This window comes from Anopheles bellator, chromosome 1 (genome assembly GCF_943735745.2).
Source record: "Anopheles bellator chromosome 1, idAnoBellAS_SP24_06.2, whole genome shotgun sequence".
NCBI classification, from domain to species: domain Eukaryota; kingdom Metazoa; phylum Arthropoda; class Insecta; order Diptera; family Culicidae; genus Anopheles; species Anopheles bellator.
This window is the reverse complement of record NC_071285.1, coordinates 10,688,897-10,706,974: the sequence shown is the minus strand read 5'-3', so window position 1 is coordinate 10,706,974 and position 18,078 is coordinate 10,688,897. Positions and strand designations below refer to the sequence as shown.

General features: G+C 49.3%; 1 protein-coding gene across 1 annotated transcript; it reads right to left on the bottom strand.

Moving 5' to 3' along the window:
- Positions 1-9,112: 9,112 nt before the first annotated feature.
- On the bottom strand, positions 9,113-17,588 carry LOC131205915 (leucine-rich repeat-containing protein 15-like). Its single transcript, XM_058198226.1, has 3 exons — positions 16,794-17,588; positions 15,885-16,045; positions 9,113-11,752 (listed from the first exon to the last, which is right to left on the bottom strand). The coding sequence occupies exons 1-3, from the start codon at positions 17,586-17,588 to the stop codon at positions 10,606-10,608; spliced, it is 2,103 nt and encodes a 700-aa protein (XP_058054209.1). The 3' UTR covers positions 9,113-10,605.
- Positions 17,589-18,078: the final 490 nt, after the last annotated feature.

Here is an 18,078-nt window from a genome sequence, read left to right as displayed (position 1 = left end):
TTGAGAGCAGTTGTAATGGGATTGCATTACCGAGAGTGGAGCATGCATTAGAATGGCTTCGTTGCGACACGGTGGAAGGCTCTGCCGGGTGAATGGGTCACAATAAATTTGCATTAAGCCTACGTGCGTCTTCAACCCAACCCCCGGCCGCCGGGGAGGGAGGTGGCCCAGGAATAACAGTTTCTTTTGTGGGCCAACGCCAAGAGCTGCTCGAATGGTACAGCCCTCCCAACCGGCCCAACATATACTAACAAGCCCGACTGGCGCAGTCCAGGACCCGGGGCGAAAGTAATGCCTACAGCAAACGGGGGCCTTTGAAAATGGACGATGCAAACGTTCCGCCGTGCCTGTGCCATTTTGAGGTTAAATAAGGAGCGACGGTGGCAATGATAGCAGGATGTTCGAGGCAAAACGGCGGGGCAGCATCGAGAAGCCATCAGCATCGGGGCGGAATAATGGTGGCGGCTATCAAACGGAACTCGCCAACAAGCGAGCGAGCGACCCCCCAGGAGCTGTGAGCTGTTTGCGGTTAGGCGATGTGCTTTAATTGATTCCGAGCCATTTTTCTGCAGTCCCATCTTCTGCGTCGTGTGCTCCGGCACACACCATTATGAAACATTTGTATACGGAACAGGAACGCCGGGTGATTATTGCCGAGGTGAAATATGCTTTAAAGCCTTTTATGCTGCGCACGTTGGGTTCCATTTGCGGAATGGGATCTTCGCGAACGGGCTGTTAAAGTGCAACATTAGGCACCCATTTCCGGTGGCCCTAACTTAAAAGGATTGTAAATTTTGGGTTTGGTTTGGTGCTGCTTGTAAAAACTGCTCACGTGCCACTCGAATGAAGAAATAATGCTTAAAGGGGAATAATGAAAGTGTTTTGTGAAAGTAGCTCAACGATTCGATGAACTACGAAGGTAGTAGTAAAGCTCATAAATTTTGGGCAGTTCATTAAATTTAATCACATCACAAATTGGCATCATTTCGAAATTTCGGTTTGATAAGGTTTCTATAATTCCTATATAACAACGCGTGTCCTGGACGTTCAAGAATCTCCGCCTACTAAGCCCGTCAGTCTTTTTGGGTCTAGATCGGAACGTCTCTTAGCAACAAACGCTGCCTCCAGTTCAATTGGTCCTTCATCGATTCGATCGGGTTAAGATGATTGATGTTTTCAACGACCTCAAATGTGCTCAAACGTATTAACATACATTCCGACTTGTAATTGATTTGGAAGCTGCTGTCAAATGTTCATAGAACAATTTTAATCCCTAGAATTAATCAATTTCGATAATAGACGGACGATAATCCGCGGATGACAGTGCTCGCCTACGAATAGTATTTCTTCGAAGACCTTCGCAGCTTCTATCGAACGAACCATTTCAAACCCGGGATGGGATGGTAAATTATTCATTTCCGGTTACGGAGCGGTATCCAACCGGGTGTTCATAAAATATTCGAAACTCTTTCATCTCGATAATAACATATTCGGCCCCCGGGGCGACCGCTATTCGGTTCTGTTCAGGGGATTCAGGTTATCAAAAGCGGTGGGCTCGGTAATTCATAAAATCTTAAACTATCTTATCGAGCCCGGCCTCGGTCACGCTGCCAGGAGAGCCTTTTTTTCCCCCGAGAGGACGAGAGGCCAGCGATGGCCATTTTATTTGCATCGTTCTGCTGAAAAAGGAACCGGCCCGGCCTGCCTTTCGGTCAGATAAAATCTATTAAGAAAACGGATTTTCTGATAAAAAGCCGAAACCGAGCGGCCGACCAACCGACGCTGGTGTCATTGTTCCGGCCGGCGTAATCCGGAAGGTGCTCCGACCTCAATCTCCCCCGAGGGTCGTCACTCGCCGTCGTCGTCACACAGGGGCGAACGATAAGACAAATCGTCCTGGCGCGCCCCCCTGGCGCAGATTGCGGGCAATCGGTTTCGGCGCAGACGACCACGGCCAAACTGACCACTCGGTGGGTCGGGCTGCTCAAAAAGCCGTTTGCATAACCGAGGGAGTTGACCCTTTCGTTTGTTTTTTTTATCACCCACTTCCCACTTCCGGTCCGGCTGCCCTGCCTTTGGGGGACCTTTTCCCTTTTGATTTCCCTGGCTTAAGTTCGACTTCCGACACCGGGGTCAATAGCATGTCTGGTTGCTTCTTCGTTGTTTTTTTTTTGTAGGGATCGAAAAAGGACAGGCAGACGCGTAGTTCTATTGTCTTCTTCAGGTGTGTGGAAAAAGGACACCCGAGTGGACCAGTGGATTGCCCAATTCCATCTTGCTTACCCATATGCTTAGGGTGCCTTAGACACGCTCCCGGCCCATTCGTATCTGCCAACAGACAGCAGAGCCTCGGCGAATCGAAGTCGAAGTCGAAGAAAATGTGTCTGGTGACAGCACGATTGCCGCTTCTCTGGTTGCAGCCCAAACGATCGCCGACCGAAACGGATCGCCCGAAGGCCACGGTCCAAAGGTCCACCATGCCCATCTACGGGGCTACGGAAGAAGGTCCTTAAGCCCTATCCTTTTCCGCTCTTCTCTGCCCCGTCACGGACACCAAATCCTGCCATTCATAAATATTTATTATGATGACACTCGGGATCTCCGGGCTCCGGGTTCGGTTTGGACGGTCCGAAGCATGGGTCCCTTCATTAGACTGCTCACTGATACACCGGACCGGACCGGGACGGTACGGATCCTTTCGAAAAACCATCCGGATATCAATTGGATCGGAGGGTCGGGGTCGGTGCGAAGAAGAAGTTACGGCAGAACGGCACCGCTTTTGACATTCGAAACGTCATACGTGAGGGGCAGCAACCCGAGAAACGGACACGCTTCAAAGGGTTCCCCCGGAAAGGGGTTCCCGCGTCGGTGTTAGTTTTTAATTAAACGACACATTTTCGAATGTCGTTTCCACGTTTGTGAATTCCGGTCCATTATGGGGGGGACTGAAAATGAGTTTCCCGTGGCGTTGTTCCGTGCGTTGGTTGCAAAATAAAATTAAGAGAGACCCATACGGACCGGCGGGGCTGACCCTGAAGCCGATTGCAGAAGCTTCCGAATGGAAATACCTTTCGCGGTGTGGCCACGCGACATAAAACACTATTTCCAGGCTTCAGGCTCCGCAGCAGATCATTTCGCGCTGACGGACGGAGCAGATTTATGTCCTTGTTTATCGGCACCGGGAAACCCGGAACCGGAACCGGGTTGCTGTTTGATGGTTTCACGCAACCGTGTTCACCGTGCGTGGCGGGCGTAACGCAAATATTTGGATCTAATTTCGGTGCTGCCACCTTTGCAGTGCCCGTTACATCCCGGTCCACCCCGGGCTCGGTGGGACCGGGGCCTATGGAGGTTACTTTAAATTTATTCGAAACCCACCGTGTTTGCGCTTTTCTCCGTGAAATCCCTGTTTTGACGTTTAGAAAACAACTTCGGCCGGCTGGACGGGAATGGGCGAGATAAATGTCGAACTCGTTCATCATTCGGCTTATCGGCGAATGGCGGAAGAGTTTGTCGCATTGCCGGTGCTTCTATGGAGCAGATGATTCGGAACGCTTTCGGACAGTCGCAGCTCCATCAGTCATAAGGTTTAGGTGGCCATTTGGTGTAATAAATCTAACTGCCAGTTTTTTTTATTTGGTGGCAAATGTTTGATGAGTACTAAGACTCGCCAACGGCGAACGCGTCATAGTTACGCTTACTGATTTAAAAAGGCAGAATTTATTTTGATAGTATTTATCGAAATAAAATTAATTTTGCGAACGGCGATGAGTAGTTTTGGAACCCCTTAGAGCTACAACCCTGGCTGGCTGATCGGTTTTGTCGGTCCCCAAAGATGGAGGATCGCTGATCACGGTAGTCCGAGCGAGACGGACGGTGTTCGATGATAATGCACGCATCATTCCGGCTCTGATCGGCCCGTTCTGCTACCTCCGATCTGACATAGGCTCCTGTTACAATCGTTCATTCTGCGGCCGATTGCACCGAACGAAAACGGAAGCAGCTCGATTCGAGTCCGACCAAAAACGGATCGAACCGATCGAAATGACATAATTAATTAATTTTTATTTATCGAAATTAATATTTGGAACCTACCTTAAGCTGGCGAGCTACAGCCCTGGCACATCTGAATCGAGTGAGAGAGATGGATGGTGCCCGCTGATAGCGCTCTAACTCTTCCCTCTAATCGGCCCCGATCTGCGTCCCACGGTGCGATATGGATTCGGTCGATCAAGCGAGATGAACGGTGTTAGGCGATCGCTCTAATCGGACCGATCTGCTACCTCTGATTGGGTTTTAGCTCCTGTTACAAAATCATTGGCGCAAAATTTTTCGGCTCGGAGCGATTTTACCGACAAAAATGAATCCGAAGCGAACGAAATAAATTAATTCGATTTGAATAAATTAACGATAAGAAAGAGTTAAGAAAATATACGAAACAAGTATGTGCTTTTTTTTTTATTAATTTTCTTCAAATGTTTGAACAATTTAATACCTTTTGTGTTAGAGCTTTGTAGTGATTTGTGGCCATCATCTCCCATCGCTGGACGTTAGATGCAATCCAAAGCGTCCTAACCAGACGAAGCAAACTTCCTATCGCTTTCACTCACTTCCGGTCGCTTTCCGAGGGCTTTCCGAGTGCTCCGATTATTAGCAAAACCGACCTCCAGTGACCGCCCGTGGTCAATAAAAGCCCCGGAAAGCCGTGGAAAAGTTGCGGCGAAAAAAAAAAACAGCGAGAGAATAGAGGACGATTCGGAAAAAGAGTGACCCCACCTAGCGCGGTGATCGTGGTGGGTTCAAAGCGAGTTCCAATCGATTGACTTTTGTAAATTGCAGTCCGGTTCAACAGCCGTTTGGGTGTTTGGGAGGGCCGCGGCCGTGTGGCAAAAAAGATTCTGCACCTCACTTCTCCCAGGCGCTCATAATTATATTTCCAACGAGCGAGCAGCTCCGGCCGGCCTTGCCATGGCCCGATTCTCCCTTTCGGTACTCTAGTGACCGTGCTATGGTCTAGTTTTAGTTTTCCCGCTTTTTTGTTTCTCTCTCGATGTGGAAAATCCGTTCCAGTTTCACCGGATGAGGCCCGCGAGGACGGCCGTGGACGAGTGGCACGTGTTTTCCCGTTCGATGCACTCGCTAGGCCGGTAACGGCTTTCGTTTAATCATTACACAACTGCGGCGAACGGAGCGGGACCGGAGTTGATTGATATTTGTTTTAGGCTGATTGAGGTTGGAAACGATTTTTCGAGTCCTGTTGACCCGCGCGCCCGCGGTTCGATTGCACGGCAAAATGGAGGAGGCTCACCAAACGGACGTGCCACTTGCCCACGTGGCCGACGCTATTTAGCGCTAGTTTATGGTTCGATGCGCGTCACGATCCGATTACGGGTAAAAGCTTTTTAATCAGCTAATTCGAGTGTGTTCCGTTGCGGCAAGCGATCGCAGATGCGATTAGTAAATCGGCCGGGGCTAACATTGGTTCCGCAAGGTAAGCGGCTAAGAGAGATTGTTTTTTTTTCTGAAAGGATTAAATCTCTCAACCAACCAATCAATTCATTGTGGTTGAAACTTGTTCAATACCGACTCCGACTCATAAAAAGCTTTCCGAAGCAACAGGATGAAAAATGGTGCAAATAAGTTCGTGATTAAAATTGATCATCAACAAGTTGGCCACCGGGTACGCGAAAAGACCGCATAACGCACCGTAGAGTTAATATTGGCCCACTCGGGTTGAAACGAAACGAGTTTTCCACGAGTTTTCCCGTATCGAAACTCTGGGGCTGGAGCTTTCACTTTCCGTTTCTCCTGCTGAGTGGCATTCGATTCTGACAGAGTGTCATCACCGACCCCGGGACTTCCGGGAACTTTGCCAATCCGGAGATCCTCACCGATACGCGGGTGCGGTGGTGGCCAAGAGAAAAGAGTAACACTTCGATCGAGGGCCACAGAGCGCAGGAAATTGTATGGAAATCGTGATCCGGCGCCACTCGGTTCGGCAATTGGCCCGCAATTGCGAAAATCAATTCGAGCACTTTATTGTATTTGCATGAAAGGGACACCAGCGTGGCGTCCTCCCTTCCTTTTTTTCTTATTGGCTTCCCGTGGACGATCGTTTGACACTTGGGCGTCATCAAATCGGGCCCGGCTCGGTTGCAGCATGCGTGTGCCGGAAAAACGATGCTCAAATTATGCACAACTATTCGGGAACATGCCACCGGGTGGGGCGCAAGAAGAATCCACTCTCGGGTGACTCGAGTTTGGATTGTGTGCGAAGGATCAATCGTTAGCCAGTCGACGGCACCTGCTGCCAGGGAACGGGGTCGGGCCAATCCTGCCAATCGATGTCGATTCCGATGATTTAGTGGAAGCATAATATTGTTTCTTTCTTTTTTTCGCTTTTGTCCTAGGAGCAACGAGGTCGTACCACGGATCAGCGTCAAGATGGGAGCTAGAAAATGATATTGAGCACCGTTCACTCGCTTGTCCCATGTCGAGTGGTTTTACTTTCTTTTATTAAAATATCACTTTTTGTTTGGTCCTCCGATTCAAATGCCAGCGGAATAGGCTACATCCTCGAGTACGTTTGCCATTCCGGACAGGTGCTTCCAGTGCGCGCGTATGTTTCCAATCACCTGCCAATCAAAGGATGGACCAAAAGTCTATCACCGAAGAAGTTTGGCATGTTAATGAGACGTCTGTAATATGAAATGGAATTGAAGTGAATGTGTCGGTAGTGGAGAAGTTTGAGTGAAGGGGTCAAGTTAGAAGTAGCAACAATATATTTCTTTCGCATTCGTTCTCCAAGATGAACTCTTTCAAATTTATATTCGGATTCGGACTGGCCAAAGATGATGCTGAAAACCGTTAAACTTACTGGAAAACCCGGCAAAGAAAGAAAATTGTATCCAATCGAACGCAAACTTTCGATACAATCGTCCTTCTTTGGATTAACGAAGGCCGATCGCCGAGTTTCGAACGCAGCGTTCGCCCTGCGGCCAGTAGAAGTAGAAGTAGAAATTTTAATGCATCGTTGACCATATCGTTTGCCGGATACTCAACTTACCCACTTACACGACGAGGCGACCATAAACACGGCCCACGGGGCCACCACCATTTCCCGCCATCATTAGGCGCATAATCAAAATGTCGTTAGCGTCATTTGGGCGGCTCGGTTTTCGGATGGCCACGAGTACGCGGGGTCGGAAAATCATAAAAAATCATAAAACTTCCGAATTACTTTCCCTTTTTCTGCAACGGGCCGGGCCGCGTTCGATCCGATCAATCCCGCGGTGTACCTGGAAGGGACACAGAAAAGAGAAAATGGGAACCGTTTTTCGTCCACCGACATTTGATGAGCGGACTCGGTGCAAATCGGTCGCCCCCCATTTTCACCGCCGGTGGCCGTAAAAGTTTGAATTGTTATCAAAATCTTGATTTTTACTGCCAGCCCACCCGACTTCCTTCCCCTGGGCCGCCTGGGGGACAGGAAGTCCTGGCGGTGGCGTCCTTCAACTTTGAACAAGTTGTAAACTTGGTGGTCTATGAATGGAAAGCGGCCCGGGCCCGGCTGGCGTCCGCGATTGCTCATAAAGTGGCTGCGCTGCAATGTTGCCAAACATACGCACCGCTCCATGACGGAAGTAATTTCCCGAGGATTTTTATGCGCTGCGTCACTTCGGGGGGAAGAACAATGCGCTCTCCCCTGGCCCGAACCGGAGCGAATCGAATCGAAACTTCCTGTGCACTCGACTCGCTGGGGGAAAGATAAAGAGGGAAACTTAATGGCCACGAATTTATCTTCGCGGTTACGCGAAGGGCGGTGACATATTGTCACCTTCCCGAGCCCCGAGAGCAACTTCCGTTAGGCGATGTTAATGTTGCGGTGCGTCAAAAGGCTTGAAAGGTTTGGTTTGCTCGCCGTTTAATTCTGAGAGAAGCCATCCGATCTCTGGCAGCACAAGAACTAGGATCAAAAGTAACAGGAAAAGAGGGGCTGATGTTTGAAATCGATACTCCATTAATACGTTTTCAAATGTCTTCGCCATTTCCCCGAAAGCTTTCGAACATCACCCCTTGGCACTCTGCGGCGGAAGTTGACTCAGGGCCCCCAGGTTTTGAATGAAAGCCGTTCAGAAATAAATGATTTACGATCAACCGTAAAATGGAGTACCCCAGAGAGGATTGGTTCCAAGGATTGCATTACGAGCGCGTTGAATGCGGCCTGTGTAGGCCTCTAATGGATTCCTGAGGCCTCTGTGGAGTGGTCTGGAGTGTGGTTCTACCTACCTCTACGCAATGGGCACGGGTTCCTCGGAAAGGTGTGTTCACTTACCTTGAAGGGCACCACTCGATGCACCAGCCATCGATGGTCACTCGGTGCTTGGTGCACTTCGCTCGTGCATAATGCAGCCGTCCAACGTCTTACTCTCAACACACTGCAATAAAAGGCTTCGAGGATAATGGCAACGAGACGAGGCTCACTCACGCATCAATCGCACATGTTGGACATTTTATTCGACCGGTTCTCTGTACACTCAAATTATCTGTTATTTTATTCACGTTTCACCTACCCGGCCAGGATACGGAGCCCACCGGACGGACCGGAGTTTTGAAAGCAAACCTCTCAACCATTAATAACTGATGAGAGGAAGGTTTCCCCGAGCGAGCCGAGGCCACTTTTCCTAGACTAAAATAAAGACACAAATGAATAAACAAATCGATGAATTACTTTAACGTGTATGTCTCCCCGTCCCTTCCGAGTGACACTCCGAGTCTAGGGACATCGAAAAATCGATCGAAAGAAGGCACTGTTTACCCTTTTGTCCCCTGCAACGGGTGGAAGTTTCCTTCCACCGGAAGGAGCTTCGAGTGCCCGTGTGGGTCAGCTGTTTGTGTCGCCGAGTTTATTTTCGATTCCCATTACTTAACCATTAGCGATCAAATATTCATCCAAACATCAAACGAGCGTCCCGTCGTCGTCGAGTGGCCGTGTGTTTTCGGACAATTGTGCAAAAGATTTGCAGCCAACCCTGCAGGTTGGCACTGTGGGTTTCTGTAGTCAAATTTATTTCTCTTTCTTCCCATTTCTTATCGGCTCAGTCTTATAACAACTCAGTTTTAACACATTTTTTCGGTTTTTGCTCGGGTTTTAGTATTATAAGTTTCCATGCAGCTTTTGTGGTTTTTCTTATGTTCTTATCTATGTTGTGGTTGCGTTTTGCGGTTTCGTGTTCGTGGTTTGATCCAAAATATTTTCAATCGCTTTTTGTTTGGCTCTGGCAGCTTCGCTATCGGTTGAGTGTGGGGCAAAGTGGTTACACAAGAAAAACACTATTAATCGCTTACCGTGTTCGTGTTGCTGTTACTTATCATGTTTTGACGGCAAGTGTTTGTCATTTGTTTTTACTCTGTTCTCTGTTTGGTAAATTTCGGATTTTTCTTACACTTCTTAAATATAGGTATTGCTCGGAATATTCATTTTTTCGGTTGTTTTGTCCCTTCTTTCTAAGCTGTTCCTGTTCCGCTTCACTCTTTCGGTTGCTTTCTTCTCACGCCGTGTAGGAAAACGTTAGAATATTTAGTTTGTCTTTTATAAAGTTCGGCTTTGCGTGGGTTTCGTCGGCTTTGTATCAAAACGTGGGCGCCGTACGTACGGTTTCCGGTTATGTTTATGTGTGGGAGTCACTTTTTTATGTTTTGCAGACCAACACACATTACACACATTGCACACACAGTTTATTGCCATTCCATGCTTCGACCCTGTGTTGCTGACTCATTATCTAGTTGCTTCTTCTTACGGCGTACTTCGTGTTAGCTGCTTGTGTCCTTAAATTGGTTAGAAAAATATAAATTATCTCTATCTACTGTACAGAACCACCAGTTCCTACTGCCTCTGGCCGCTTTCGAGGGCACTGGCGGAGGGCGAGAGCCGATTTCGGGGGGACACAAAAATAGTTATCGAGGAAGAGCGGGAATTAGAAATTCGTTAACAGAGTTCTCCGGGTTCCGGCCTAAACCACGGAACACGTGGCTCGTATCGGTACCGACTGGCGGACGATAGCGAAGCGAGAACACGGAGCACCAACACCACCAGTCCCTTATGTACAATACAATACACAATACACACTCTCACCGACGGGGTCCGGGTGCAACAGATTCTTCCGTCGACGGAAGTTACTCAAATGATTATCTTACGCTAGGGGAGAGGCTAAGCACGATTGCACGAATGTTAGTAAGGAAGAGAAGGAAACGAACGAACTGCTCTAAGTTTAGAATAACATCCGAAAGTGGTCAAGGCGTCGTTGGTGAGTTGGAGAAAACAATCCACATTCGGCTAATAAAAACCGACCGCTAAAGGGTAAGACGCGACTAAAATAAGGAATAAAATGGCAAAGCTTAATCACTAATATGGCCTAGAAAACGAATGGGAACGATCGAACGATCACCTGGGGATCGTGTTCGCGTTCGGTAAACGGGATCCAATAGGGGAACAACATTCTGGTACCGCAGCCGCAGCATAACAGACGTTCACTTACTAGCCTTGGCCGTGGTGTCCTCGGGCGGCCCTCGGGGTTTTCATCGCACTTCACAGCATTTGCCTCATCATAACGCCAGCAGGATCAGCACGAAGTGCGAGTACACGACGTAGATGAAGAAGTTGGGCGAATAGTTGTTGAGGCTCCGGGCCGGTGTCGACCCGGCCGAGGGCAACGTGTTCATGTTCGCGGTTCCCGGATCCGGATGCTGCTGCTGCTGGTGGTGGTGGTGGTGCTGCTGATGGTGGTGGTGGTGCGGATGGTGATGCGGGAACTTGTGCGGATGCTGCATGGTCATCGCGGGCTGTACCTGGCGTCCTTGCGGTTGGTGTCCGTACGCGTACTGCGCCTGCTGTAGCTGGTGGAACGGATTCCCGATCATCGTCGTCGGAGCACCGATCGTGGCCGACCCATTGCCCAGCACTCGCTGATGCTGGAGGTAGTCGATGTTCTCGTAGTGATCGGAGTCCGCATCGGGATGCTGATCGCCACCGACCGCCGGATGGGACGTTTGGTCCGGATACTTCAGATCGTATCGGACGGGCAGATCGCAAGCCGGTGGCCTCAGTTCGCGGTAATCATTCGACAGGACCTGCTGCGCTAGGTAGCGTTCCAGCTCGAGTTTGTCCACCTTCTGCGGAACGATGCGCTCGTGGACGTTCTTGCGTTCCTGCAGGATCTTCTTGCGTTCGCGAGCCCTCCGACGGTACACCAGCACGGCACCGGCCCCCAGGAGTAGTAGGACCAGTGCCAGCAACACACTCAACACGGTCGCCAGGTGAGCCGGACAGTTGATGTCCCCCTCGGACATGTGGCGTAGCGTGCGCCGGGTCACCAGCCCATCCTCGTTCAGATCGCACCCGATCTCGTCCTTGTCGATCAGCAGCACCGTCGTGATGTTGGAGTCCGGTGGTGGTCGGCCCAGGAATCCCACGCCGTCCGCATCGGCATCGTCATCGTCCTCGATCGTACCGGTCACCAGACGCCACAGCCAGCGGATGGTGCAGTTGCAGACGAGCGGGTTGCCGGCCAACTTTAGGCGCTGCAGCCGATCGAGCGGGAACTGCACAGCATCGAGCGTGAGGAGCGCATTCCGACGGATCGAGATGTCGGTCAGGTGTGGGTTGCCGTGAAACAGGCGCACGGGAAGCACCTCGAACGATGGGTTATCGTCCAGCGTCAACACCTGCAGGTGGGTGTTGTCGATGAAAGCTCTGTCGGAGAGAAACACGGAATCAAGGGGTTAGTGTTTTGGTACTTCGTCGAAAAGGCATTCTTTTTCGGAGCCCTTTTCTTTCTTTTTTCACACGGGACGAGACGTTAATACGCAATCCATCATCGTTTCGCCCGCACAAATGGGGCGTAAATCATTGGCCACGCGAGCGGCGGGATGTAATCAACCAGTTATTGAATTATACGTTCGCTCTTCGCTTGCTCTCCGCCATTAGGCATCTCGTTCGAACGGAGGATGAGATTACGATTATTATTGTTATTTTTTTTCTGAGCCCGCCATCGGCAGGGGTCCCAGACATAAAGAAGTGTCAGGCGCCTGCATGCAAATGGCTCACATCGGCACCCAGCGCCCGGGAAGTCCTGTGCCTGAAGTGACGCCGCTCCACTTGGGCGCGTTGGTGGCGAGTGGCAATCATAAGATAGCATTGTTAATGGGGGTCCCCGTTTACAAAATGGTGTGCCTTTGTATGTGCGACGACAAAAAGGATGTTGTGGCGGAAGTGTCGGAGGCCGTACGCGGTCGAAGAAAAATGTCGTGCACTCATAAGCATATTTCCCCGCGACTACCGTCGCGGAGTGCCGCGGATCCTCCGTTATCTGCCGAGTCCCAAAGCCGCCCACCGAGCCCACAAATAACAGTAAATATTCGTTTTACGAACTAACACATACACACGGCCCACGGGGGCATCTTCCACATCATTTTGTCCTGCGACCTGCGACTGCTGGCCGTGGGATGATAGCGGGACCTCCGGGACTGCGGGTTTTTTATTTGCCGGTGCTGTTGCTTCTTTCCATTGAGTTAAATGAAGTAGTGTATGATGAACGGGGCAATCAACAAGGACCTTCAGGAACTGGCGCGATGAGCGGTGACATAATCATCCATTCCACTCGCGCATCACATGAGGGCTCTTTTTTTGGAGGGGCAATGTAATGGCTGAAGTGCGTCATGAAGTTGGTTAAGGAAAATTGAATTAACATTTGGCTTCGTTCACAATGACGCCCCCAGAGATGGGGTCTCAAGTTCCCGGAAGAACTCAAAAGGCTGGGGTATGTTAGCTTAAGACCAATTGACTGATTAATAAGAAAAACATGTCTCTAATGCGTACTACCAGGTTGTTCAATAAGTTTTGGGCTTCGATAACGAAGAGTACATTCTATGTTGTTACATTCGTCATATGAACGTATGTGAATTTTCATTTCAATCGACTGCTTTTTGCAGTTATTGAGTTATGTAGCTATTGAATTTTCACTTTTGGAAGGATTTAAGCCTTTTATGATGGAAATTTATGAATTTTGAAAGACTATAAGGACTCTTCTCCTTCAATGAATTCAGTAAAAAGATGGGCTGGTGAAGTTAAACGTGGTCGTACAAGTTTTGAGGACGATCCACGTCAAGGACTTCCAAAAACATTAGCCACACCTGAATCCGTCGGCAAAATACAGAATATTTTACTGGAAAATCATCGAATGATTGAAAGAGATTTAGTACGAGCCCTACGAATTTTATTGAGTACTGTAACCAATACTTTGTTCAAAGTATTGTGTTTCGAAAAGCCTTGTCCAAAAAAGGTGCCGCATTCGCTAAAAATGAAACAAAAACGCATTCGAATGCAACTTTCTCAGCAACATTTAAAACTTTTTCATCACTATGGATGAGATTTGGGTCTATCAACATGATCTTGAATTCCAACAAGAGATCAAAGAGTGATGAGAACCTGGTTCTTTGGCTCCGAAACGAATTCGTGTCTCGAAATAAAGTTCGAAATGTTGGAGTAACAACTGTATTGACCCGATTAGGCCCCTAGCAACATCCAACTGTTTCCACACCTAAAAAAAATCATGCGCGGAAAGCGACCCTTCCAAATTATCACCTCAGGGATGGTATTCGAACATTGGAATCTCGTTGGGACAAGTGTATTGATGTTCAGGGAGACTATACTGAATAAGAAAGCGTATTTCAAACGATAAAATGGTGCTTTTCTAATCGAACCTCAAAGCATATTGAACAACCCAGTATAATATGTAGTCACGACGAAAGGACCTTTCCTCGTATTTCTTGTAATAATCCAATGACACAATAAAATGTGACACTAGTAGTCAATCATAGAATCCCCGGTTCCCCGTAACCCGAAAGACCGCAAATAGCAGCTTGAGAGCTTCGCAATGATCACACAAATCGCTCGTCTTTCGTCATGTTCCAGCGCCATGATGATGAAAGTCGGTTCGTTCGTGACTCGTGACGTTCGTGGTTCGCCCCGAAGAAAGTGTCCGACGTGTCAGAAATAGTTTCCTTTAACTATCCGCCGCCGCTAGGGCCGGAGTAAGGATCTTTCAGCGGGGCCGTCGAAGGAAATGCATTTTGGCAGCAGCATTTGGCAGCTAACAATCAAACCGGTGGGGTGCCCCGTTCTGTGCACCATCCGACAGTATAAAAATAGTTTTTCACGATTTTCCGTACATGCCGCGGTGCCACGGTGCGCAGAACTATTGTTCTGCCGTGCCGTGTGCGATCCGGGTGCCAAGCTATCAATTTTCCGTCCGTAGCAGAAACTCTGGCGGCCATGATGAACTCCCAGGAACCAGCGGCAGGCAGCAGCTTGGCTTGCCCTCGAACGTGCCGGGGACGTTCGCGCGTCTTGCGCGGGACCTATTATTTGGCCGATGTGCTTTCTTCACTTCTATTCGCGGGAGCAGCTATTTTTGCGCCGCGCCCGAGGACGACGACGGGGTTTAGTGGTTCACCAAAATTACACACCGAAAACTTTCACTCGCGGGGTGTAAAAATACGAGCTACCCGGGCGCCCGGTTCCACGGGTTTGTTTGATGTATGCAGCAGGGCCGTGGCGTGAGACAATGTTCACGCAGCTGAGCACAAAATTGCGTGTCCTGAAGCGGAACACACGGAACACTTCAGTGCGCCCCCTTGCAGCAGCAGCCGGCAATGGTCCGTTTTAATTTGGCTAAAAGTTATGCATTTTCCGCGCGGCGCATTACAGCGCCCGTTAGTCATCGCGGAGTTTGCGTTCACTCTGACGACGATGCCTTGTCTTGCTGCATTTTATGGATGCGCAACATTTGGGGACTTGTTTTCGAGTTGGACTGAATGTTTGAACGTTTCGTGGAACCTTCAGCAGCTCAATGTTCAGGAAAACTGGCGCTTTGTTTTTATTTTTACTCCGTTTTCCTCTAATTTTGAAAACTAATGAAAAATCAACTGCGACTTTGGCTACTTTAGCCTTTATTACTGAAATTATGTTTTGTAGAAAATTTCTTAGTAATACTTATTATTTTAATTTTATTTATTGTTTTAGAACGGGCAGAGTATTTTAATCTCTATTTTTTCAAGACCGTTTGAAAGAATTTGACAGTCCTTTCTTAGGCTCCTCGTGAGTGTAAAGTAAAAAAATGGCTATAATTATGGCACGTAACCAAGGGCACACTCATAAAATAAGAATGTTGATTGAATTCTGTTCTCTGTTCGCGGTTCTGATTACGCGATTCTGATATCCTTACGAGAAGGAATGTTTGATTGAAATAATTTATTATTTAGAATAGTTTTCGGTAGCAACGGCACAATACTCCAACTATATCCAAACTGGCGTTCTGAAAGTATTTCCCGGGTTTAACTCCCGGCTTAGGTCGAGGTATGGCAACGCTTTTCCTTCCGGGAATTCCAAAGGGAAATGAGCGAACGCATAGGCCACAGAACTCATCATTAAATGTGCGAAATCATAAAAGAAATTACTTGCACTAACCCGCCCTCAGCAAACGCACTGGCGAGTGACGAATAAATGAGTCATTTGGCACTGGTTCGAGACAACAAAGCGGCGCCATCGCGATGCTTCCACTCGAACGCACGAATGGCGCACGTTGTGACGGTCATAAAATCATAAACATTGCGTCCCTGGCGTTGTGTGGCGTCGTTAATGAAAGTGCCACAAAGTTCGCGGCCCTAATCCCGACGGAGAGTACGAAAATTGATGACAGCTCCAACAATCGAACTGTGAATCGCCCTTTCACCGAGCGTTTTATCGCACCTCAGCTCAGCTATCGATTTTCGATGGCCAGCACCGTGCTGGGTGAAGGCACCACGTTGCCCTCTGTTCCACCTACCTGGGATCGATGTGCTCCAGCCGGTCCAGACGGTCCAGGTGCAGTTCGCGCAGCTGAAACAGACTCCGGAAGGCGACCGCCGGGAGTTGCACGAACGAGTTGCCGCTCAGCGACAGCGTGGTGAGATTGTACAGCTTCGCCAGCTGGCCCGTGGGGATCGTCTGTGGAAAGAGGGGCGAAAGGTGATGGTGAAAATGATGAAAGTGAAAATTTTGTCCACACCACGGCATCGACTAGACAGGAACACCCGTAAATCCCCCCGTTGGGAGTGATGGCAACAAAGTGATTGCAACACGCGCAGCGACTGCCACCGAAGTGTGAACTCGATGACTTGTGAATCTCGCCACAGACACAACAATCTGTTCGAACACACAATCACCTATCAATGTTAGATAATCGAAGCACTGATTTAAAATCGAACTGATGGAATAGGTGAGAAATGTGTCTCACCATAAAAGTTTTAGGAAATTGTTCAATCTTTTAAAGTCGTCGCTAAAAGCACCTATTATAAACCTGGCTTAAAGTGGGCCAAACATCCTGCGTGCCTGTTGTAATCTGATACCATTCCATTAAATATTCCACCTTAAAGCTATTGGGACCCCATTTGGGACGGCTGTCGCAATCGAAAGACAAAATGTGTGACAAAAATACAACTTTCAAATTTGCTTCCAAGCCCAACACACGGTTAATTTATGGCCCGTGGCCCCATAATCCGTTCCCCGATTTCGAATTCCAATTCCAACGGCCAGCCGAGCCGAGCCGATTTAATGGCATGGAAATGGTTTATTAAATTCCATTAATTTGCATTTCAAATCCGTGGCCCCGAGTATCAAACGGGGCGGGGTGCGCTACCGTCCGACGGACGTGGATAAACTGCATTATGCACCGGCGGCCGGCGGTGCCACTTACCGTTAGATTGTTATCCGCCAGATCGATGAGTTGCAACGCCGTTAGCCCGTTGAACGCGCCTTGATCGAGCTCCGTCAGCACGTTGCCGGCGAGCTGCAACGTGCGCAGATCTTGCAATGCACCGAAGCTATCGTTCGCCACGAACTCGATCAGATTGGTGGACAGTTCGAGGTGGCGCAACGATCGCAAGTGTTCCAGGTTCCCCTCGTACGGTACCTCCAAGAGTTGGTTGTTTTCGAGTAGCAGCGACTCCAGGGCGGTCGGATGCTTCAACACCCCGAACTCGAGGCTCACCAGGCGATTGTTGCGTAGCTCGAGCCGTCGCAAGCTGACGAGCGTCTGGAAGGCGGTGGGATGGATCTGCTCCAGCAGATTGTCACTGAGCAGTAGCAACTCCAGGCGTTTCAACCCCCGGAACGCGTCCTTCTGCAGTGCCTGCAGCACGTTGTGGCTCACGTTGAGCGTGCGCAGTTTTTCCTGCGACTCGAAGTTCTTGGAGCCGAGCGAATCGATCCGGTTGTGGGACAGATCGAGCGACTCGAGCTGATAGTAGAACGACAGCGTGAAGTGTACGTTCGTAATCTGGTTCGCGGTCAGGTTGATGTATCGCACGTCCGGATTGAGCTGGATCGGGACGACCTCCAGCGACGCGTTGATGCAGGACGTGCGCAGATAGCGATCGCTCTCGCAGGTGCACAGCGACGGACAGAAGGCGAACGTCGGCGGCATACCGAGCAGGACCAGCCAGGCCACCAACACCAGGGCCGATCGGTTTGATGCGGTGCCTCCTGTCATGGTTCCCCGGGTGATTGACGTCTCCAAGGTGCTCTGGGAGTTTCTTAATCTCCACTCCGCTTTGTGGGTGTTCTCAGTCAGTTCTTCGACTGTCGCCTCGTTGTTTTACGTGTTTCGCCGTTTCTGCATCTGTCGAGTAGAGAAGCGAGACAGACGTGGGAATTTAATATGTAAGCCTCATAATTATGCTTCCCCGTTGTGCTTTTGTTTATTGAATCAATCTGAGTACTGCTGTCGCGATTTTGGAAGTAACCGAAATGGTTCCGCCAGGCCTGTGGGGGTCCCATTAACCGTAATGAGACATGCTAACCGGTTCCGATGGTGGCATTTTAATTTGCCCCACACGAACTTGGCTCTTTGCCCGCCCAACGGCCCGTCACCAGAGAAGCCATGCTGCCCTCCACGTATTTCATAAATCATAAACGCGTAAGCGTAACCACAAATTATGCCCCATCTTGAGCGCTCCGCGGTTTTAATTCGGAATTCAGAC